At 45.3% G+C, this 24,941-nt stretch overlaps 1 protein-coding gene across 1 annotated transcript in view; it reads left to right on the forward strand.

Annotated features, from left to right (window-relative positions):
- Nucleotides 1-1,397: 1,397 nt before the first annotated feature.
- LOC149362499 (Na(+)/citrate cotransporter-like) overlaps nucleotides 1,398-24,941 on the forward strand; it is a 39,740-nt gene continuing 16,196 nt past the window's right edge. Inside the window, exons 1-4 of the mRNA XM_089568315.1 lie at nucleotides 1,398-1,550; nucleotides 4,952-5,101; nucleotides 21,613-21,898; nucleotides 23,271-23,319. Coding sequence (XP_089424441.1) covers nucleotides 1,398-1,550; nucleotides 4,952-5,101; nucleotides 21,613-21,898; nucleotides 23,271-23,319 — 638 coding nt within the window. The remainder of the gene's footprint in view (nucleotides 1,551-4,951; nucleotides 5,102-21,612; nucleotides 21,899-23,270; nucleotides 23,320-24,941) is intronic.

The raw sequence follows: 24,941 nt of genomic DNA on the forward strand, positions 1-24,941 counted from the left end.
AAAGGGATGTTTTCACTCTGGTGCCTTGTCTGGTGTACGTCTCCAATATTTGTCCGATTACGTGTGCAGCTTGGGTAAGCGATGGGCCCCTGCACTGTGATGGCAGGTGCTGCCTCCTGTGGGCCTTGTGCGGCACACGTTACTGGAACGCACAGCGGTGGTTAGTGGACAGCATAGGTTACACTCAGGTTTCTTGGACAATGATACGCAAGCTCGCTGCCGATATCTTTATTTTTTGTAGTTATAGATATGTTAACCACACTTGTCGAAAGCCGCACTGTCGGCACGTTTCTCTGTGTCCTTGACTCCAATCAGCCTGGCTCCTTCACCAATGCGCTACGAATGATGTCACGCTGGATGTTAACCCGTTCCGTCTCAAGTCCGGGATAGGAGTGATCATGCAAGCTCCGAGATCCGTGCCGTTGGTTGCGCCCAGAGGACGGCCAGAATACGCGAAGTATATGGTTAGCCGGCCACGTTGGCTTCGTGAGCTAAAAGTATGCTCTCTTCATTGGCTTCTCTTAAGCAACATACGACGTAAGTATGGGGACGTTTCATTTTTAGAAACCTTCCTCAACCAGCAAATACAAGTAGACTTGGGGACAGCTTGCAAACAAGATAAATGAGCCATAAATGCTGCTTCATACCCCCTTTCACTATCTTATACGTGCCATGAAAATGGGGCTTGCCCCCGCGGCTGTGAAGTTTGCATGCAGATCTGCTAGAGGTAAGTGTGTGCTAGCGAAGTCTCCGCTGCGCACGAGGTTAGCTCAGTCAATGAGTGCAAGCGTCATCGGAGTTCTAGAACAATCCTCGCACAAGCCATAGTGCCTCGTCTCAACCTGAAAACATATTGCCACCGAGATGCGGTAGAGTGCTAGCAGGAAGGGCAGAAGGGCAGACCAGGGCTTGCACAGCTGGCAGACTCAGCCAACCCACGCTCGAGCAGGGGTAGACAAGGAATACCAGCGTGTGCTGTCGCGCCGACGGCGGCGCTAGTGAATGGCTAACAGTGTAGCATTGCTCCCCTCCTTTGAAACGACACCGACCCGATGCCGCAGGGATAGGCAATGAAGTGCCGAATCACGGGGAGCCGGAGCAGAATATTGCCAAAATAAATGGCCCGGCATGCCATTTTCCCATTGGTATGCCGCTTCCTACTCAAAAACATTTCGCGCGCGACTATAACAATGATAATCCCTTGTCAATCGTATCAAAGCGCATGGGCGTCGTTGCAAGAGCAGAGGATTTCAGAAAAGCAACATTGCTAAATGTTAAGTGCTTACATCGCTAGGGCAATATGTTACTTGGCTAGCTCTACATGCCTGCGTGCGAACAATGTAAGAACATATTGATCAGCCTGTTTATTTTTGCTTTCCCTTCGCAGTCCCTGAGGCATGTCCTTGCAGGTGGAGAGCTCGCAGCAACCCGCCGTGGTGGTGGTGACGCATGATGCGGGTCCCAGCCAGGGCGTGTGGCACACGCAGCGGATGCTGCTGGGCTACGTGTCGCCCTTCATGCTGGCGCCGCTCCTAGTGCTCAGAACTGAGGTGAGAGGCCCATCCGTCGGACGAGTAACCTGTATGCGGTCGCGTAGTTTGCTATACATGAAGGAGAAGTCCAAGCTGGCGTTTGAATCTAGGAACCCTGTGCTCAAAAGTGAATGATTGCGATCGGCTGGTTGCATCGGCCATCTTACGTCGGGCTACCGCGGTGACCAAAGTCACGGGAAGAGAGCCAATCGCGAAACAGTCTCACTTGCGAGACGCTTTTAGAATTTTGGAGCGGGTTACCTGCTGCGGACTGCGGCTGTCGCGTCAAGAATCAGCAACTTGAGGCCGGTGTCTGTGAGGAAGGGACCTCACCGCGCCCATTTCAGCTTGGCCTACATGTGCCGGGCATGGCGGACATACCTTGCATTCATACTGAAAAACTGTGCAAAAAACGACGACACAGAACGAGAAGGCACAACACGGGCGCAGTGCCTTCTCGTTCTGTGTCTTCGTTTTTTGCGCAGTTTTTCAGTATGAATTCCTAGCAACTAGCCCAGTTCACCGTTCTTATTAAATACCTTGCATATTGGTGGCTTGGATGTAAAAATGATGGTAGGAAACCAATATTAAGGCGAAAGCCTTTAAATGCCACATACTGTTGTTAGCAGACGCGTCGGCAGCCGTGTCGGCAGATTTGTCCGCCTTTCGGCGTCACTGCTTAAAAAGAAACTGCGCCGAGGCCGGGAATCGAACCATGGGCCCTTGGCATTTGAAGTGGAGACGCTACCACTACGCCACCAAGGTTCGAGCATGAATAGAGGCGCATCCAGTGAATGCATGGGTTTTATAAATAAAATAAAAAGAATAAATTCAAGAAAAAGAAAATAAGAAATAAAATAAGAAAATAAACAAAAATAAAAACAAAATAAAACAAGATATGAAGATAAAAATAAAAACAATAAAACTAAGAAAAGGAGCAAAAACAAAAAATAAGGAAACTAAATATGTAAAATAAAAAGTAAATAAAAACAAACAGTGCGCCAGGAAACGCTTTCGCCTTGCAGCACTTTAGAGAGCCAAAGTGCCCCCTGAATTTTTTAATCGGTAAAGCGCGGACGTTTTCACAGTCGCACAAAGCGTGGTACCCACGGCAGCACCCACGTAGCTCCTTTCTGAGTCAGCGACATACTGCCGCACCATTTTGTGGGGATCAAGAAGGCACGGGGAGGGAGAAAAGGGCACTGCTTAGAGCACCACGTGGAGCGCCACACCACAGGGATCTAATCATGTGACCAACCCATGTACATATCCTGTGCCTGGCACTTCGAGCTGACTTCTAAAACAAGCAAAGCGTGTACTCGTACTCTTCTGGAATCTGTGCAGCCGAGCGTGCATAGAGGCAGGGGGAGCCGAGCGCAAAGTGGGAAGAGGGTCAGGAGGAGAAAGGAGGCAGAGATTCCCTGCCCGGGTTGTATCTGTCTTTGCGCAATCATGCCAACTAGTGTTGATTTTCTACGTTACGAGTTGTGTAATTACCGCACCTTCTTCGTTTATCAGCTCCTCAATCCACGACTAAACTGGTTTTAAACTGTAAGGATCAGGCGAGGCAGTTCTTATAATGTCCGAGATTAGTCCGATATTTCGGGAAATCCCCTGAGGTAGAATAGATTTGCAACAAAGGAGCAATTACTCATTAGCATCCCCCCAAGCGCAGCGCTACGGCTACGAAGGAAAGCTATGCAGCTTTCACAAAAACTTCGTAGTTAAAGAAAACCTCGTCCCGGTCCGGCGCTGGATCCCGGGACCACCGCCACTCCGAGGTAGTTCTCTTTACCAATTAAGCTAGCCAGCACGGCTAGCAGACTGTAGAGCGAGCTCGAATTGATCAATAACTGGAAGTTAGAACTGTGTTAGTCCAATGCTTAAGGGAATCCACTAGTGTGCAAAAGCCGGCTGCGCTTGGGTGGATACCAGTTACTAATTACGCCCTCGTTACAATGTACGGGATTGTAGTCGGTGTTTTAGCCGCTTTATCCCGAAGGTTCTCTGTCACTTTCAAATTGAACGGGAATAAGAACTGCGGACACTCTTTCGTCCTCAGCGTGCACACTTGCTGCTATCACTGCCCCCGATTTATTTTTTTATGCAAGGGAAAGTATTCGCCCAGTGCACAGTTCGTTGCCAAAGTCTTCGTTCGCCTCCCTGTTTGCTGTTTACACCGTGTGGTTATTTGTAGTGTTCAATTTCCGATAGCAATGGGCAGCTCATGGAGGCGAGTGGGGGGGATTGATTCTTTCTGGCTGTTATCAGTGGTTTGTATCAGTGAAACTCTTTGCTGTTACTTCTCACATTATTTGGTATATGCATCCAACAGCGATAGAACTTTGCTGAAAGCGACATTCCTTATTTTACAACTGTGTGCACAGGACAGCTCGCGTGAAAATGTGATATTGTAGCCCGAAGTCTGACTCCGTAGTCAGACAGTGTATCTCATTGCACGCACATTTCTCACTGCACGCGCATTACGCGTCTGAGTGTGTCCAGCCGATAGTTTAGCGTTAGGATACTTCAAAATTCAAAATTTTTGAGCTAATGCGACAAGTAGCGCTAAAATAAGAACGTCAGTAATTTGCGCCGCTATCATTTTATAAGGTTTACAGCGATCAAATGCGCTTTCGGCGGGAAGGGAAACTAATAGAGATTAAAAACAAGGATGTAGCGCTCTGTGTGTTCGGGCGGGGTTGGGGGGGTGGGGGGGGGGGGGGGTGGAGGAAGAAAGGTTCAAATATGAAAACAAACTTGCAGCATCTGATTGCCTCAGGTTGATTTCGTACTATACCTTTGTATAGCACATGATCTGGCCCGATGCAACCCGGCTTAATTGATTGTCCACCCACAAGTACTGTGTATATAGGTATCATAGGAAATGAACAGGCTTTGTAAAAAGTATACAGGCCAACAGATTTCCTTCTCAGCCGCATAATGGGGTTCCTTAACACCCCTAGGAATCCTTAGCTTCGATGTGGAGAGTACCCCAGTTTCATTTTCATTTCATTTCATTTTTTTATTCAATTACAACCAATATCATAACAAGAAAAAATTACTACAAGCATCTGGATCCCTAGCTTCGCAGGCTAGTTGGGACTCATGCATATATTGTTCATTAAACTAAATCAGCAGAGAGCACAGACATGGGGCACACTTTCAAAGGAGCGAAAAACGTTTCCAATCACCCTCATCACGTCTAAAGTATTATGGGTGCAAAAGCAGTCATACTGCAGGGGTGATGAGCAAATAATGCGGGCTGTTTATTTTTGACAAAGGCTGTACTGTTTTAGAACTGACCACTAAATGTCAAATATGAATGTAACCATTGTTCGTTAACCCCCCAGCGCTGCCAGGTACTAACCGCATCGCAAGGCAATCAACTCTTCCCACCTTTATTCGCCGCGACGCAGATCTCCAAGTGCCTGTACATGGTGCTGCTGATGTCGATGACGTGGCTGTCGATGGTGGTTCCCCAGCCGGCCACCGCACTCCTGCCACTGCTCGTCCTCCCCGTCCTCGGCGTGGCGCGGTCCAAGGACGTCGCGGCGCTCTACTACGATGTACGCCCAATACAATTTTCCCGCTCAAATGAATACATTTAGACGCTTCCTTCAGTACCTGGTTATATGCTTGCGCTGCTTAACTATGCGTGAAATAGAGCCTTCACTGGTGGTGAAGCGACCAGGTGCGTGCTATGTGAAGTCTTCCACAAAACGTGGCTCTTAAAGTAGCGATGCTAGTTAGCTCTATAGATTAGTCGAACGTATCTGATGAAACTTCGTAAATAATCCATAAGCATACTGTTTGGCTTAAAATAAGTTTTTTTCACCTCACAGCAAACTGAGTTTCACGGCTTTTGGTGCGAATGACCATCATATCCCAAACTGGACGTTCTAGCCGCCACGGTAGCTCAGGGATTATGGCGCTTGGCTGCTGACCCTAAAGACGCGGGTTCGATCCCGGCCGCCGCGTTAGAATTTTGATTAAGGCAAAATTCTAGAGGCCCGTTTTATGTGCGATATCAGTGCGCGTTAAAGAACCACAAGTGGTCAAAATTTCCGGAGCCCTTCACTACGGCGTCCCTCATAGCCTCAGTCGCTTTGAGACGTTAAACCTCCATAAACCAAACCAAAATCTTCAGACGTTCTTCTGTTAAGGGCATACCAGACATTTCGCTGAAAATTACCGGCAAAACGACGTTAGCATCGTTGCGCGAAGAGGTTTCGGTATTACTGTAAATGGTGCTTTGCCCGTAGATTTTAGTCTATGTGGCGAAGCGCATGTTCCTGAACGAAAGCGCATAACTCGGATGTACATAACATTCAAAATTGCGGCCGTAATTCTGTGCGTTGGAATGCCATAATACGCGGCACAAGTTAAACGTGTGTGCCTGTATATGTTGAGTATGTGCGCATCTCGTTTAAGCCAGAAAGTTTAACAACGTGACAACAACACATAAACGACATTATTTTTGTAAGAGTATTTTTACTGCTTACTTTTTCTGCGCGCAGAACAAAGACCGCGAAATATAAAATTAGCGCAGCAGGAGCACGTGTCTTGAATACCTCGCGACTTTCACCGCTCCTTTATAGGGCCCTAACATATCTCTTCTAAATTGAGGCTCCGAGTTATATTTTCTATGAGCGCACGACAGCAGCCATACTCCCAGTATTTCTATCCACTCCAAGCATTCAAAGTATATCTCTCCAGCAAGTTGAAATTTAAATCAATAGACATATCGGCACCTCGAAGCTTTTCCAACCTATTTTCTATTCTTCAAAGTATTTCAAATGAGGACTAGAAATGAGTGGTGTTAAATTTTATGTTAGTAACATGGTAAGGTGACGAGTGACGTTAAATGAGCCGCTGCATTCACAGCGGCGAGAACAGCAGTTCACTTGAATAGATTTATTTCTCTTTAGGTAATTATGGTAATTACTCCCTCCCATGCCCGGTGCAAACGCAATGAAGTGGTTTCTCTCTTTCATGTCTGCTACTAGAATCATCGTTTAACAGGCTCGTGTTATGGGAGGCACAAAGCAAATGCATAGAAAACGTAACTATTGTACGTCATGCGCTGCAATCAATTCCGCCGCGTGAGACAGGGAAGGCAGCAAGAACATTCCCGTTTTTGGTCAACTAGTTCATGGAGCAAGCTTACATCATCCAGCTAGCTGTTGGAAATCTGTGCGCAAAACAGCCTTTTTTAACAGGCACTGTCACCTTCGTGGAGCATAGACCATTGCTTTTTCTACCGGGTCGTCGATTTCCCTCGGGGCAGCGAAGCCGTTCATCATTCTTTGAGCTAGTTTCCAACGCACGAAGAAGTCCAATCTCTTTGACATTGACTGACGATTCGCTTTCCGGTGATCGACCGTTCAGCGCGGTTTGTTTAAAACTCTTGAACAAATTACAGGTACTACCTTCTACAACAGCGCTCTGCTCAGCCCATCAGTCATACGGTCCTCTGTTTTTGTTCCGATAAGAAAGTATGCGTACCAACTCGGACAACAACTGTCCATTCGTCAATACCAGCTGTGGCATTGATCGCGCGCCAAGTTGGAGCGAAGACTGAGCCAACAGAAAGCTAGTATTGGGGTGAGCAAACAATAGGACAAAGAACGAAGACGCAACCGGTGTAGCGGTGTAAAGTGAAGCCGCTATGTCCATGGCGGGGCACAGAGTTTCGAGGAAAACTTCGATTTCCGCGCAACTGAAAATAAACGCATGAGAAAACCTGTCCTTATACTAAATGCCGATCGCTGGCTTGAGCCCATGGTTTTAATGCGACAGCTTGTAGACTGTCCTCATGCAGCTTCCTGGTTCTCCGTAACGAAATTCCCTGATTGGACAGTTCACAGATGACTTCATCAGGGTCACGTTACCCAAGTTGTCCAATCTGATAGCACCGCCAAATTTGAAATTCTCACAACATTCTCTGATTGGTCTAGAGAGGTCACGTGACCTTGTGACTTCATCACAACCTGCTCACCGGATTATGAGACAACTGCCTACCGTTGCCAAGTTAAATGCAGTTTCACCGCACCCGCCGCGACACATGAGGCATGAGCAGTACGGGAGCTCGGGAAGAGCAACCTGGGTCTCCCAAACCTCACTGGCGGCTGTGTTTGAATCAGCCACCTGCCGCGGCAGTGGTGCATCGCTTAAGCGCTGCACCACTGCGCCAGTAGGAGTGTCAGGACTACCCGAGGTCTATGAGTGCAGTTGAGACGATCGTGACGTCATCAGCACCACGTGACCACCAGTGGACAAGTCATGGGGCTTCGTCAAAGTTCATTAGTGTAGGACACCCAAAATTTGGAACTGCCGCCCCCCCCCCCCATCTCCACTCCCTAAATTCCTAATGACCTCCAAAATTTTGGATGCAGGCTCACCCCAATAAATGAATTAGGGTGGATTAATGGATCGCATTGCTATAGTCCCATCTGATGAAGCAATTGAAGGTACTGGAACATTCGAGGAGATGATGACTCATGTACACCATATAAGGGCAATGGGACTGGTTCGAACCGTACTTTTCGCAGGAAAATCAGTAGAAGGCCATTAGATACTCACAATAGAGACCACAGCAGCCGATCTAACTGCTATCGCATTTTCTGTTTTAAGAATGTGTGAAAAAGGCGCTCAAGTTTTTGGAAACGCTCGAATCCTTAGAAGATCGAAGACTTGAGCCCAGCATGCTTTGCTGTTTCACGATAGAGTTGTGAGATTACGAGGGGTGAATGTGCAAGATCAAAAAGAAATGAACGGCAGGAAAAGGAGAAAGGCTTTGAGGTTCTTTCGGCAGCATATTGAACAAATGATGCTCTGATAAAATCGAAGCAAACATCTTTTTTTTTTATGTAAAACTTGACCACTTAAGTACGAAACAAGAAGGGAGGAACCAAGCAAGATTTCTGAAACCCTCTGGAATTCGTTGACGGCTGGGGTGTGCGTGTTGTTGGTCTTTTATTTCGGGATATTCTGCCCTTTTATTTTGAATCTAAGTTTGAAATTCCAATCATCATCTGGCCAAGATATATATTTCTTACACCTGCGTATGCAATCTCTCGTGCTTTGGAGAGAGAGAGAGAAAATAATTTTAATGAGGGAAAGGTGGAGAGGTCGCCCGGTGGTAACATGGCCCTGGCCTGCTTTCTCCGACTACATAAGGGGCTAAGGCGGGCGTCCTAACGGCAGCGCTAAGTGGCCGTGCATTACCAATATTATTGGAAAACGGTGTGGAGCATGCAAGGGAAGCTATATGCAATCAGTTTCTTTTGTCGCGCGCGGTCACTAAGTTCTAGGATTGAAACAGACACTGGCTGCCTGTGGCTAGTGCATCGACGTCAGTACACGCTCTCAGCAGCTTAGCATTGTCTATGAAGAAACGAAGGTACAGTTGTCGACGTCTTCTTTCTTACCTTCGCGTGAAGCAGGCTTATGTTGCTCTGCGCTGCCAGTCTACGTTGCGTAATTTATTGTGCGAAAGAAGAAAATTTACCGAAAAGAAACATGCCCAACTGAATTGGTTAATGTCGGCACAAGTTCATTACCTCACTCGTATTTCAGACGGGACAATGTTGAAGCAGTATCATCTGCATAACGTAGCATCTTTTTATTAATTTTCTTTTACTTAGCCTTGGTAATGAGGCTACAAGACAGGATGGAGCCCTGATGCAATTTTTCTCTAAGCTATTGCGTGGCGGCCACCTGCTCATTTTCCGAAGCTAACTGGGAAGCACCACGGACTCTTCAAGAACAAAGCGGCCGGGAAGGTACAAGCAGGCTGAAAGGAAGCCCATAGAAGAGGGTAACTGTGGATCACTCGCAGTTTCCAGGCGCGCGAGAGCCTTCCTGGCTTATCGCTTCCATTAAAATGCACCCAACTGGTCCTACAGCGCACCATGGGGCAATCATGACTCACGAGCCGAATGCCACAGCCGCTCGCTTTAGTATGGAGGGAAACTTTAATTGCAGCGCTTATCCCTCCAGCTTCGATGATGATGTCTTAGGCCTTATCTCTACGACAGATGGTCATCCAGTCAGTCGCCGAAGCGTCAAGAGCTCCGCATTCAGGGTCAAAGAGGGACACGAAAGACTCATTGATTCTAAAGGGGCGCGTGTTTGAGGACAATCCGCTGTTTCTAAACACCGCTATGCGCATGCGCGCCTCTCCACCTCCGACTTCTCAAGCTGAAAACAAACCGCCAGTTTCTACTTCACCAGCACAGTTTGTATTAGCGACAGGCGCCGGTGATAGATGGCGGTAGCGGTCAAGCACACACTTGCCACTTCGAAAGCGCTTTTAGCGCCTTGTGGAATTGGACCACGCCTCCGTTGCCCACATAGCTTTTGCTTTCAACCATTTTTCGCGTAAATGCTAGATGGCGTCACCACTCGTGAAAAATGCAGGTAAAGAGCAGTAACCGAAAAGGCATTGCGTCAGAGCGAACTTTACTTGAGTTCATTGCAGTCAACGAGCTCAGTTAGTGATGGCATAAGGGAGGTAGCGGTGAATGCTTTTGCGATATGACCAAATAAATTTCAGGCTGGTTTGCCGCTGGGGTTCGCGTCTGCCCTGAGAAATTTTGCACCAGACCTGCTGCATACCTGGCAGCTGTCACTTTTACCTTTTCTTAACAAATATGCTATAAAAAGCGTTTATTCAGCTATGCACACCCAAAAATTCTGAAAAAAAAGCATTTTTCAGCGGGAAACCATTTATGAAGGCCATTTTTTCACATAATATAAGATTCCACTATAACAACCAATATATCCGCAGATCACCCGACAGCAGTCTTGCATTGTTTTTCTATTAACGTTTTTTCCGTCGTCAAAAGCGTGTCCCATGGTTTTTATGTCAGTTTTAAAACATCCAAAGAACGGACCATTACCTTCAATATCTTTATAATGGTATCGTACAATTTCCCAATTTTCTGAATTTTTTCCCAGAATGTTGGGTATTGTTAGCCATACATCTCGTTCCCAAAGCACGAATGAAAATAATTAACATTTCTACAAACTCTATCAAAGCTGATACTTGGGATATTACAGGGATACTTATACGGAACGCCTGTGTGTACACGTGCGTCTAAGTGCTTCTTCTGCCATATTTCTCCGTGATAGTTTGCTCCGATTTTCGCGCCGTAAAAATGGTTTTCATAACGAAACTCATAGAAATATAAAAAGAACTGTGAATCGCTGGTTACGAGACTGATTCACGACGAAAGTCTCCATTGCTTGTAGCTTTCACAACGGAGTATTTAATATCAGGCCGACGGCTGGAGTGTTCTTTTAGCAGGTCGTTCGTAATTTATTACAAAACATTGCTATAAGCTTTGTCTTAATTTTAGTGATGTTTTTGCGTGGATTGCTCACTATTATGGGCATTAAAGTTTTCTTGGCCAAAGCTAGCGCTTTCGTGATTGTGCTAAAGCTTGCCGAGCAATAGGCAGGACATTAGCGCTCATTAACACATGGAGCTTCTACGCGGACGAAAGGACTGCAGAAGCAGAAGGCGACTGGGAAAAAATGAACACAGAGAATGAGTAACGCTTGCTGTGTCCACGCATAGAGAGAGAGACAAAAAAAATCCATATATGTCCCAAGTCCGGGTTGCCGGTGCAAGTAGTTGGCCTTAGGCAAGAGTACGATACGGTATGAAGGTTACCCAACACGTGGGGTGATCTGGACCAGCAGGAGCGCCCATGACGTTAATTGTAGCGCAGTGGGAGCAGTGGTACCGCTCTCACAAGAATAGGGGACGTGGGGGTTTTGGAGAGAGGAATAATTTGCGTGGGAAGCACCATAGCACGATAGTACAACACCATAGTTTCTTTGTATAATATCAGCGTAGAGGCCGCATACCTGATTCCAGCAGTGGCAAAGGCCGTTGAGTATGTGATGATTGTAGAGGTCAAGAGAGAGGTCACACATTTGCGCAAGTGTGATCTAAGTAGATCCACAGCCGTTGGGATGTGGCAAAAGGAGCTGAATGAGGCTGTTGGAGTGGCGTAGCTCTTTGAGTCTCTGTCATCTCTTTTCGAGGTGCCTGGCCTGCTTGTCCTCGGTGTTGTAACCTTGAGGCCAAGAAACGTGTTGCCAGGGGAAGTGTCGCGAGCGAAGGATCCCTCTTCGGGTCTGTGTTTCCAGCTATGCGAAGGATGATAAAGTGGTGTAGGTGGTCCCAAGGTGCTCATGAGACATAGATTAGCAAGACCTCCAAGCTGGTGTTCCTCTTGTTTCTAGCAAGCACAGCCTTATGGGGGAGTGGCCAAGTAGTAAACAGGGCAAAACCAACTCCCCCAACAAGACATTCTTCCAGCTGCATGGTCGGTTTAAGCTTCATGATGTGGTGCGGTTTTCTTCTCTGGTGTGTTTTGCAATACATTATCGTGAAGGAGGGTTAGCGGCGCATACCGGCACTTATAGTTTTGAACGTAAGCGTTTGCGGACAATGATTTTAGGTGGTATGAGAACGATAAAGTCCGAAAGCCTCATTTGGGTGGGGAGACGCGTGGATAGTGGTTTTATTTTTGTTGACTTGTTGTTAGGTCAAGTCACAGTTAAACATGCATGTCTCAAGAGAACATGCTTGCTTCGACAATCATCTGCTGCTCGCGTTCATTCAGAATGCAGTTGGAGCGGGCAATGCGTGCGAGCGTACGGTTTACTTTGTTTATTTGCACGAGGATCTGAGACTATGCTTACGCCAGATAAAGCTTAAGTACGTGAGCATGTTTTTGGCTGGTTTTCTGGGGAGATTAATAATTGTCATTGTAATTAGTGAACGGTACTGATAATTAATGGCTCTGTTCTTGTGGCCGAGAAAACAGTCAGAGCAATTTTTACACTGGTAATTTCAGCCTAACGGCGGCGGCATGGGCTTAAATAACGTGTAGGCCTTGATGAATGTTAGCTTTGGCACCCTGCAATGACACGCGCGCACCAAAGCGGTGTACAGTGTGCCTAAATGACATGTTTAAAATTGGGAGCACTGATAAGTTTTACCGACATTTTGTTAGTGTGTCAGCAGTATAGTCCTCTTTCTTCAGAAATCCGTGGTCTGTATGTGTGTCCAGCGTCTGCTCTACGGAAGCCCCTTCCGGCGTGTGCACATTCGGCTAACCCCCAGTAAAAATGCATCTGTCATCTACTCTTTCCCACTCACCTCCGCACCCAAAATGCCTTCTGCCACCGCCCACCTACCTTCAACTTTAAAGCGCCCCCAATCACCACAGCCCACGAAGAACAGAACGAGAGAGGCAAGGCGAAGTCTCGCTTCAGTCGCCACCCCCCACCCAAGCCACCCACTTCCTCCTTCAAGAAGCACACGCAGCAGGGATACAAAACAGACGGCGAAATTGAAATTGAAGACACGACTAATGGGACGCGATTATTTTCAGTTGGAAATGTAAAACCGCGTCTCTCATAGCCTTAGTCGCTTTGGGACGTTAAACCCCATAAACCAAACCAAGCCAAATTTAAAACCAATACTGCTAACACATTTCTGTCGCCTCCCATCGTGTGATCGGCCGTCATGTTTTGTATTGCCAAATGAATCAATGTGGTGAATAAAATAGATCCTTAAGGTTTGCCTAGTTTGATGGGGACAAGTGCCGAGAGGTGATAATAGGTGGTGAGACACCAAGTTTTGTACGTGGTTGAATAAGGGAATTCTTATTGTTTTCTGCAAGTTCAGCAGACACGCGCTTTGTGAGACAATGTGGAATGTTCCCCTGATGTCGACTGTCATGATAGTGCTCAGCTGGAACGCACTCGGGGATTCCATGCGCCTGTTTTAAATGGGTGCAACGAAATCTTTAGAGTAAATGTGGATGCGGAAAGGAATGATTGCGGTATAGTGTATGGGGGAGGCAGGGCGGGGGGAGGGCTGTTGCAGATGACGACGGTGTTTTAATGTCATCCTAATCGAATTTGCACCATTAGGGCCAAATTTCCTCCACAGAGGATGTCACCCTCAGGATGTGGAGGTTTACTGGTGCGGTAGTACGTATGCCTTGTTTAGCCACGAGGCGTACAGAACAGCGAATGATAAAGCTCGTATTTGGCGGAACGCAAACGTAGACGTGGTTCAACGCCCGTAGACCACCAGGTCCTGCATTGACTTCGTATTCTTAAAAATGGAGCTGTACACTGTGCGATCGGGACACGTGTTCTGTGCGGGGCTCCCGGTGTAATGCGACCAAAGCAATTAATCCTTTGTTCCAGAACACGCCATCGTAACGGGCTATACAAACTTGAGAACTGAAGCGCAGCAGGCAACAGGCGAAAATCTTGCTAACAGACCACGCCAAGATTACCTTAGCGAATTACCTTAGCGATTACCTTAGCAACCTTAGCGAATGCTAAGGTTGAAGGTCAAGCCAAGAACGGGCACAGCTAAATGCAGAAGGGAAGCCCAGCTTCGAGAAGATCGCATAGAACTCATGCCAGTGTAAAACCCTTGTGGCTTTCTAAGTAATGAATAAATACATTATAAGATAGTGTGTGGGTTTTTTAATAAAGAAATCATAATAGTCATGTAGTGAGGATCGTTCACGGCGACCACTTAACGAGACATCTGTGATGTGGCTACTTTGAAAATAATCAATATCAAACGCAACCGAGATCTGATAGTGTCTGCATAAGCAACGAAAACAAACCGTTACCCTAATGACAAAGCATAAAACGTATACCTGCCAAAGCTGTAGATCAGGCAAGACGTAGTAGAGAGATGCCGACAAATTTCAACCCTCTCGGTGTTTTTGCAGTGCCACCAGTCTCATCACATTATTGTTCAACTCGCCGCGATGTATGCCCAACAATTCCTGACGAAAGCAGTTTTCAACGGGAAAAATTTTATAAACGCCAGTCTTTCATAAACCCTCAGCTTTCAATATAAGAGTTACTATATCCTCAGTCTTTTCCTTGGCAGGCCTGCATTTTATTGCTCCCCAAAAACGTTCCGCATTAGTTTTCTATCGGAGTATTCACTGCTCGATGCCTGCGAGAGAAAACTCTTTAAAGAAAGATTTTGCTACGCATCTTAAGAATGGATCATTACCTTCAATATTTCCATAACAGTACCTTACAATATTCCAATATTCAAAATGTTTGTCCACATTTCCATGACTCCTTCGCAAAAATTCTCGTGCAGTCAACCTCCATATAAAGCTGGATGCTTTTATGCCGGCCGACCAAAGTAACTTTTTTTCTGGTGCCACCATTGCTTACTTAATATAATTGTGGGAATTAGCTATGCAGCAACAAAGCAGCCAGCTATGTTCTTGCCAGTTTCGTTATCGTCTAGCAAATATACACTGTGGTAGATTAATTTCTCCGAATATGACTTTCCTAAAGCAATAACATTCATATTACTTCCGCCTGTATACAGAACCGGATAGCACTTGTCTAGAGTTCTCGAGGAGTGTGATGCGGAGCAAATCAAATGAAATCTTACCTCAGCTGCTTTGGTGTCGGGTAAGGGGCTGGTGCCTCAGTAGCTGTCATGTATAGTCGGCTACGCTCGAGGGCTCATATTATCAGAAGAATTCAATGCCTGCTTCCGAATCGTACCTTATTTTCTCCGCACAGCCCTGCTCGAGTGCTCCAGTTTACAGTGATCGCGTCTGTACACGTCTTAAGGGGACAGGGTAAGCAAAAAATCTGAAAAATATCAATTTTTAGTTTTTTGCTAAATATGAAATTACATTATTTTCTGCATCGTTTGATGTATTACACTTCATTCTGGGCAATTTATATCAACCTGAAAAAGCTATCTGAAAGCAAAGCGGTCAGCGACACACCCCTTTACCAGCGATGCGTTTTTTTCTCGTTTTTACTAAAAACTAAAATAATTCGAAATGTTACGGAATTTAGCTGCAAGACAAAGCTCTCTGGCAACCATCCAAGCTCTCTGACTACCATTCAAGCTCTCTGGCAACCATCCAGAACCCAAACGAGTCCTTCAACAACGTCGTATGGGAGTGTGCTCAAAAAATGTCTTTGCGGGCTTACAGACAATGAAGATTGCTAAATTAGATGCTGTTCTGACCTTCAATGATGGCGCCATCGCAAGAACTAAAGTTCTTGAGGCATGTGGACTAAGTGCAGGCAGCAACACTGTCCGCTGGCTGAAGCAAGTCGATCGGCTTCGAGTTTACTTTGCTGTTCGAGCTACGTAGCAAGTGACAAAACAGGCACGAGAAGCTAAACGGCAGGAAAAGAAGCACCAAGCTGACCTAGATGATAACTATGCCGCTGGTGCCTAATGAATAAATTGGTCAAAATGAGTTGGCTAGGTCGAAATCTTAGGATTGAAGGTTTTGTTTACTTTAAACTCAGTTTTCTCGAAACAAGATTTTTTGTTACGTCGGTACCATTATTTTCTAAATGACAATATATATCAAGCTGATTTTTTCTGTGTATACAATACATATATGTGGCAATTTACTGTGCCAAAATTATCAGCGTGCAAATAATATTGTTTGTTTTAAAATAAAAATATATACAAAATTTGGTCAAAATTAGGATGTAGAAAGTAAAAAAATCACTAATAATTTAATTTCTCGTATACTAAAATAATTTTGGTACAGTGGTTAGAAGATGAAATTCTGAACAAAATGACATAAATATCTTGCTGCTATCTTTATTAGTTGCTGAGGAAAGTGTACCACAATATGCCCCAAAATACATGGGAAAGATGGGGCTTACCCTGTCCCCTTAAGCAAGCACACGTGGCGAACACTAATCCGTACGCCTCCATTACTAGGTGTCTCGCAGCGCTCTGTCTTGCAAAAAAGCTATTAACCTACTTTTTTTCGTACGAGCGTTCTTGCAGTTCTGCTCCGCGGAACAGCGGCCAACACTTAGTCACATGGGCAAAGAAATCCTATACTCGTGCTCAACAGTATAAATGCCTGTCCTATGAGCTTCCAAGGCTGATTAATATGCGTGTAAGTTCGCAGTACAAAAACGATTAATTTTAATCGGTGGAGCCTGTTTTGGTGGTTTGTTCAGGTTCATCACATGTGTTGAAATGGAATTTGAATAAGAATAGCTAATAGCAAATATTTGCCTAAATAAGTGAGACATGGGCGCAGAAGCAAAGCGTGCAGTAAGGCGCTTTGAAAGGCACCACGTGGAATTTATTGAGCAGATTCCTTTGCTTATATGTTTTGTTTGCCGTGAATTGGTCTGCAGCCTTATCTCTTACTAATCCTTAATTAATCAGGCAATCTTTTCCAAGAATTACGCTGCCCAGATAAGCTGGGTTTTTTGCAAAGGCGAATATGGAGGGCTACACAATACTAATTCCCAGGGGCAATATGGGAAGGCCTTTTTATGCCGCTGCTGCATGGCGTAATAGAGTAATAGAAAGCTATTGGGTGTTTTCGTCTTTTGACCATTCACTCGCAGGATATGTACCGGAGCCGCCTACTGTTTCCCGTAAAAGATTCTTGATCTTTTCTTTTTATTTTTTTTTTCGGGGGGGGGGGGCGAAGTGTCCTATCACCACGACGTTAAGTATGACAAATGTAAGCGGCTAGGTTTTTTTCTGATCAACCCATAGCCATCTTAATTTCCTAGCAGCGCTCTCCAAAGAAAAAAGCTGCTGTTCTTGCCATGTAAGTGCAAAAAATTGCATGCCCAATTTATTTGTGGTCCACAAAGCCCGCTCGAAAGATGTGCATGAAAGGTTCCACGCTTTCTTCAAAAAAATACAGATCACCACTGGGATTTCTCGAATTGCCCGCGACCGATTTTATATGACGTACTTTTTTCTTTATGAATTTCATTTATTCACTTTTTTACTACAAGAAGCGCGCATACCCTAGCAAAACACTTTGTAGTGTCGGTCACCTTAAGCAAGAACTTGAAAAATTAGTAATCTCATCTGCTATTTTCTGCGTTACAGCAGGTTTCGCACTGTGTGTTTTTTTTTTTTTTTTTATCCGGCTGTGCAGCTGCGTTGTCAAACGGATGCTTTTTGCAAAGTGTGTCCTCATCTTAGCAGACGTATGAGATCAACAGCCTAGCTGGAGGTTTGTTGTATGTCAGCAAACTTATTCCTTCCGAATGTCGATAAAAGTCTTTCTTTGCTTCGTTTCGATTTCTTATTATTGCCGAGCTCAACGCACAGGCCCAACATATTGTGGACAAACAACGTTATCAGCGCCGCACCCTTGGTCTTTCTTTGAACATCGGCTGTACAATCGGGAGTAAAAAAGATTAGCGCAATGACGTTACCGGAGCGGAGAAAATAGCATCATGTGGTCGGCGGGGCGCTGTGCTTTGCGAACACACCTGGCACGTTTGTTATCAGCGTGTTCCTAACCACAGAGCTGAGCGTTGCTATCTTCAGCTTCTGTGGCCCGTCACTAATGCTAATCTTTTTTACTCCTGTGTGTGCCCTTCATCAAATGTCAATAATAACAGGAGTTCTACAAGGTGTCTTACCTAAGACTTCACATAATTTTTAAAAATAAGCTTTATCGACATAGCGTTGTCAACGTTGTAGTACATCTGATTACAGCTAAGACATGCTAACTAGCAGGCTGATTAACTAATATTGCATAGGTAACTTTTTTCTACTATCACTGTTAGGCTCATTAATTATTGAGAGGTATTCATGCTAGCTTTTAGAATTTTGAAACCGAGGTTACCTTCGGTACTGCGGCCCAACAAATTTTGTCTATTTCAGCGAGTTACGTACACTGGTTGAGGCTTTGTCTACAAGTTTCCCGAAATCGCCAGTATTTTGGCGCGATGAAGAGAGAATTTGTTAGGCTACAGCGCCGAGGGTAACCGCGTTTTCAAAATTATAAAAACTGATTTGGATAATACTTGCTGTGGACTACACGCCTCTCAGTATTTAAGGAGCCCAACAGTAATAGTTAAAAGTAACCATTCATAATTAGTTATCCCACCTGCTGGTTAGCTTGCCTTAGCTGTATTTTGATGTACTACACCGCTGACAAGGCTACGCCGAAAAAGCGCTGCTCTAAGTCAAAAAGACTATTTTTAAATATTGTGAAAAATCATAGATGAAACACGGTCTATAATTACACAGGCGACACCTGCGTCATGGGGTAAGCTTTAACCTTAGTATAGGAGCGCCTGTCTTTCTTTTTTTTTTTCACTTAGCTTCTTGGAGATATGGGCTTCAAAGCGTGTTGTGATTACGTGGAAAGCGCTTGAACCTCCCTTACTTCGAATATCTTCCTCTCAAAAGAGGAGATGGTTTAGAAGAACCTTTTGTTGGGCTAGATGATGCATGTTGTGAGAAAAGAACTGTAGCGCAACCAAGATATACGCAAAAAAGGACCATACAGGACTCTCTTATGTACGTCTTGGTTGCGCTACAGTTCTTTTCTTCAAAAGAGGAGTGACGGCCGCGGTTCTGGAGTCACTCGAATGCATAAATAACGAAACAAACTCTCCGAGTGCATCACGGCCCTAAATCAGATTTCAAATTTAAAAAGAAAAGACAGGAAAGAAAGAAAGCACTCGGTGTTAGTACCTCACACTATATCGCTCGATTAGATTCCTCACGGTGAAGCGTAATGTTGACATTGCTTTCACAAATTGTGACGTCACTCTTTCCAATAACTGAAAATTCCTCTGAGCGTTAATCCGGGCTCAGGAACTGTGCCATTGAAGCCGCTAGATCTTTCCCCGAATAACTATTCGTACGAATCGCGCAGAATAAACATTATCTCGCACATGAGCCTGAGAGCTCACTCCGTTCATCTTTTAAGAATTTCCTATGGATCTTATCTGTAGATGAGTTCCTTAGAACACTTCACTTCGGCACAAGCAACGCAGATAATGCTAACTTTTTCCTTCAGGCCATGCGTTGTTTCCTCTATGAACAATGGTGCGGCAATAAATAAGAATGTTCTCGTGATTCCTGTGACCCGGCAACAAATTTAAGAGGAATAAAACACCCTGAATATAATCAAAGTAGCGATGTCTGGACTGAAGTCGCAATTTGGGTGCGCGTAACATTATTGTAGTGTTATGTGTGTTAAAATGGCAAATATACTATGCGTGGTATCGGAGTCGTATTATCTCTACTCAAGTCCCAGTTCTGGCAAGCATGCAGTATACAGTATGATGTGGGAAGGCTTCATTCTATGAACAGACTTCTTGCATTAAGCGTTCACACAAAATAGAAAATCTCGGACTGATTCCGAATTCTTCGTTTAAAAAAAAAACGCCTACATTTTCTTTGTTTATATTCAGGAAACGTAGCTTTTTTTTTTCGCTTCAAGTTAAGTCTCGTTTGCTTTCCTCGGTAGATGTTTTTCTTACGTAGAGTTAGAGCAATTTTTCTTTCAAATGCATATTTGTGCGAAAAGCCACACTAACAAGTGATGAAAGGCCTTTTCGCTGCGTTATTATTGTACGTTCTAAAGCGCAGGAGCAAGAACTGTTTCCTTTCTGAACGTGACTTAACCTGGTCTTCCAGTGACGCGTTTTGGGAGTTGGTTATTTTATGAGGCCCTTTATTGTACTATCAGCAACAAATGAAACACGAACAAGAAAACTGGAGTGGCAACACAGTGAAACCAAAATATTAGCTCCTGGGCAGGAAATAGAAGCAATGTTGATTAACATTTCTAAAGGACAGTATTCTAGCATTCGAACGGAAATTACCCTGCTGATATAGTAATATCCCTCCAGCTAAGGTATTACCATTTTGCTCCTCGCGTTTCATTTCTCTTGCTCGCGTTTCATTTCTTGCTGATAGTACGTGAGAGGATCTACAGCTCCAAAGTAAATAAAGGTCAGAATTTTTTTAGCACAAACAAAACTTTCGCAATAGTTGTGGAATCAGAGTGACACGCTTAAGCGCAGTTTGAAATAAAATTAACTGTCTTTAATAAATTAATTTTTTCAGGGCTACACAGTTGTTGAGAAGCAATACGAAAAAAACTGCAGTATCCTTAAAGTTTGACAATTTTCACAAGAGATTGTAAGAACCGGAAGACTTGTTACTTGTTCTTGCAGATAAACCACAGTCATCCAAATCAGCACGATAGTTTGAAAACTAAAGCTGAAGAGCCGAGCAAAAGCATGCTGGTTTTTAATGCGATCCCATTAAGGTTGTCGTCTTGAAAATACTACCCGCTTTCTCCGTAATAAATTTCTCAATTGGTCGAGAGAGTCATGACGTCATCAGCACCGCCAAATTTGAAAATCTGGAGACAAGAATGTCCGAGTATCTTTCACTAGGTTGTGCTATGGTGTTATACTGACCCCACCCACTTCTGCTCCTGAGTCAACCCACTAATACCGACTATTCCACATTAATCCATCCGCAAATGGACCTTAATTGAATTCCGGGGTGGGCCTACTTGCGAAATTTGGGGGTCCTTTGCAATATTTTGGGGTAGGACAGCTTTAATGTGCCAACTCATTTTGTTCTTTAAAAACGCGTTTAAGAAGGCCCCAAGTTTTTCTTTCCTTCCTCAGTTTCAGCTCACTTTCGCATAGAGTACTTCCACGTCTAAATAAACACATGAACAAAAAAGTCGCAAGGTGGAGTAAAAACAAAAACTGCGAATAACAGCTCAGAGACAAGGGATAGAGGAACCAGACTGCTTACTCTGTCCTTGTCTCTGCACTGTAATTCACAGTCAGTATGAACCAACTAGCTCAACTCGCCGTCTCACTGAGGTGGACTAAAAAGGTGGTCTCATATTAATAAGATTCTTCCTTTTCCCTCCAACTCTCCATGGCTCCGCGCCTTTGGCGTTCGGATGCCGAGCTCAAGAATGCGGTTTCGGATCCCGGCCGTGGCGACCGGATTTAGATGGAGGCGAAATGAAAACAAAAACCACACACGTGTGCCGTTCAATGTAAATGCGCGTCAAAGGACCTCTGGTTGCCGATACCGACCCAGAGGCTCCCACAACTGCGTCCCTCATAACCCTACTTGTGGCTTCGGGAAGTTAAATCCCACATACCGCTCCAATAGCTTCACCCTATAGGTTCAGGTTTCAACGCATTATAGCGGCTTTCCTAACTGCCGGTGCGCCTGCTGTCTTCTCGGCCACAGGACTCGGTAATGACGCTCATCTGCTCCTCGGTCTTTGCGGTCACCATGGACCGTAGCCGGCTGCTACGACGCGCCTCCCTGCTGCTGCTGGCGGGCGCTGGCCTGGTCTACCGGCCCCTGCTGCTCGCCACCCTGCTGGGCGTCGCCAGCGCGGCGCTGGCATCGCTGGCTCGGCGCACGCTGGCCGTCACCATAATGTCGGCCGCGGCGAGGGCACTGATTCTTGAACTGCAGCGGGCATCGGTGCTCAAATACTCGCGCCCCGTAGTGCCGCCCATGCCTGGAGGCAGGTGGCCCCTGTTCTATAAGGGCGGCGGAGGCCTCAAGCCTCATTCCGTGCTTTCCCACACTTTACTTTGGTTTCATTCGTCCATTCATTCGCTCATTGTGTCGCTCGTTCCTTCCTTCGTTAGCTATGCTGCGCTTTGTGGCGCATAAGCGACATATCGCTCGCCTAAAAAGAATATAAAGTAAGTACCATAAATTCTGGTACACAGTGCAAGGGCTATAGACGTTTAGAAGCTCAAATTTTGGGATCAGCGGACAGTCAAAAGAATACGAATTATGCAGCATTTTTTTGTCCAGTGTTGCACAGCGCAGTATGGAAATCTGTGGTTGGATTTTTTTATTTTCTCCATTTATTTTAGACTGTAGTCCTTGAAATGAGTGCTAGTAGGTACGACACATACATAATAGAAAGCAGAGCAAATAATACCTAATAAAAGCAAACATAATTAATACCACGTAGCGTAGATGGTTATGGTGTATGAGTCGTTGTTGAATAGGGTGCGAAGCGGGCATTTTTGCGACTGTCACCTTTTTCTAATTATTCTGTCAGTGCAAAGTAAGAGTAATTAGCAACTTAAGACAACATTTTCAGACAGCGATGCAATTGATAGTGAAGAATGAAAATAGGGGTAGCAAGGGCGGGCAGAGACTCAGGTGGGGACAGATGAGATTGGGAAGTATGCGGATATAAGATTAGATGCAGCTGGCACAGGTCAGTGTAAATTGCCGGTCAATAGGACAGTACTGTGTCCAGTAATGAACATGGGTTAAGTGATAAGTTTGATGACAAAGAAAATTGAGCCGTATGTAGATACGAATTACGGCTCCCTAGGTGCATTTCTTCAGTTTTTATGAGGGAGCTCGAAGGCACAATTTTCTCAGCTCTCAACGCAAAATAATGAACTGTTTTCGGCTCTGAAAGTGTGGAAATGTTGCGGACTATACTTCAAGTGCATTCATCATTTTTAAGCATGCACCACCACATACTTAACAGACGCGGCCGAGATAATTCAGTTCCCGGTACACATGGTACACGAAAGCAATTTTAGCTTCACATTTATGAAAAATGCTGACGCAGTGAAATTCTCGTTTCGAGCCCGACAAAAAGCGCAATTCGTCCTTCTTAGCGCTTTTAGAGTCCATAGTAAAAGCTGTTAAAAATGTTCCACAAAACGGACCTCGCACCTTTGGACTTCGCGCTTTTTTGTACGTAAAGCATCTCAGACATGGAGCCCTCTACTACGGCGTCCCTCATACCTTAGTCGCTTTGGGACGTTAAACCCCATAAACGAAACCAAACCATTTTTTGAGATTCTCTTTTTTTTTAATTTTAGACTGAACTCGAAAATTGCACTTCCGTCACCTTTCAGAGGAGGCCAAGCCGGAGAAAGAGGATCCAGAAATGAGGCTGCAGATCGCGTAAGTATTCGCTGTGTCTCCGTAACCACCGCATGCTCTAAGCGTTGCGGGACTCGGAAGAAATTGACAGGCACGGCGGTCATGTCGGGAATGCATGCGCTCTGATGCACACATAGGATCAAAATTGTCCCCTTCTCTGTAAGAGAAGGCACGCATTTTCGTGTGCTGCAAATATATAGCTGATGTTTCTGTAACTGGTCCCATAGAATCTGAACGAATGCTTCTAGTTTTGCGCGGCTTGCATCACGTACCAAATGGTACTGAGCATCTGTTTTTTTACCGTAAAACAGCGCGCTACACGGGAGATCATGTGGGGTTGGGTGAGATCATGTACCAACTGGCCTAGCAACTATCCTTAATGCATCTGTTATTACCGCGTGAATTCAGAATGTCTGACTCACCTCACTGACTGACAGAGTAGATTGAGACCCGAGGTTGGGACTCTCTCGCACCACTAATGTATCGCGGGTTCATCTCAATGACCATCGAAGGCCATTAGACATTGTTGGCATGAAGTAGGGCGCATTCTGCGCGTCTGTTTTCGCAGCCCGTAGGAAGACTAGGCCATCGCTGTGAGTGTTTTCACCCAGAATCTCACCGCGCTGCATATATGGGCTTATTTACAAGTGAAAATGTCTCCATTGAGTTAGTGTTCGATACTGGCGGCCGGAAGATGGCGCCAGTTGGTGACGTCGAGTATCGACCACGCGGGGCTTTACGACGAGAGCTCACATTGGGTAGGGGTGAAGGTTCAGGTCGTGCGAAAATAACGAAACCGCAGAAATGCGCTGTCCTGGTCCCGGCGATTTCTTTCTCGGCTCGTGGAAATTTCATGGCCAATTAATTGACAGGAATAATCACCGTATGAGAAAGTTCGCTTACGTCACAAGAAACAGCGCATACGTCCGAATAATTTCGAAACGACGCTCGTGCATAGGGATTTTGATTCCGCGCACCTATGTGTTGCACTAGGGTTGAGAGCTTTAGAAATCGATATTACTTCACCGAACATACCTTTACGTTATTATCTCACTTCTTGAGGCTCTGTTACAGTGAGGGGTTGGTAGCGTTTTGAAAATTAAAATTTGACCCAAAACTTGATGTGCTTTCCTCTTCACAGCTGCAAGATCAAAGATTCTAAATCCTCTTTAGTCGTCGAGATACTTTACACACTCAATATGTATAAGTACGCTGACAGCATTGACGGTACACTGATTTCTGAAAGCATTTATCATACATCCCTCTATGCACGCGGTACCGCATACACTTTGCCGCAATGACAATTATCTCAGAAATATCTACAGTGGCGCAACGGCTGGAAGAAAAGCCGAAATGTGGGCGAGTTGGTGAATTGATACAGTAGCGCTTGTCTTTGTCATCCCGTCAGTCCTTCGCGCTATTTTTTGCACCAACCTGAACGAAGGCTTTTGGTCAGTGTGTTACGCTCAGTGGTATGTATAGTCTGCGAGAACCATTTCAAAGGAAAATAGCAAAGGGACCATGGCGTTGGCCTACTGACCTGAGAGTTCGTTTCACATGCGGTGGGCGCGGAGTTTGATCCCCAATGCCGCGGGGTACCCACCGATAATACAATCGGCACAAGATTTCCCCTGGCCTAGTTC

Source organism: Amblyomma mixtum, chromosome 2, assembly GCF_055824585.1.
Source record: "Amblyomma mixtum isolate Tamu chromosome 2, ASM5582458v1, whole genome shotgun sequence".
Lineage (NCBI taxonomy): Eukaryota > Metazoa > Arthropoda > Arachnida > Ixodida > Ixodidae > Amblyomma > Amblyomma mixtum.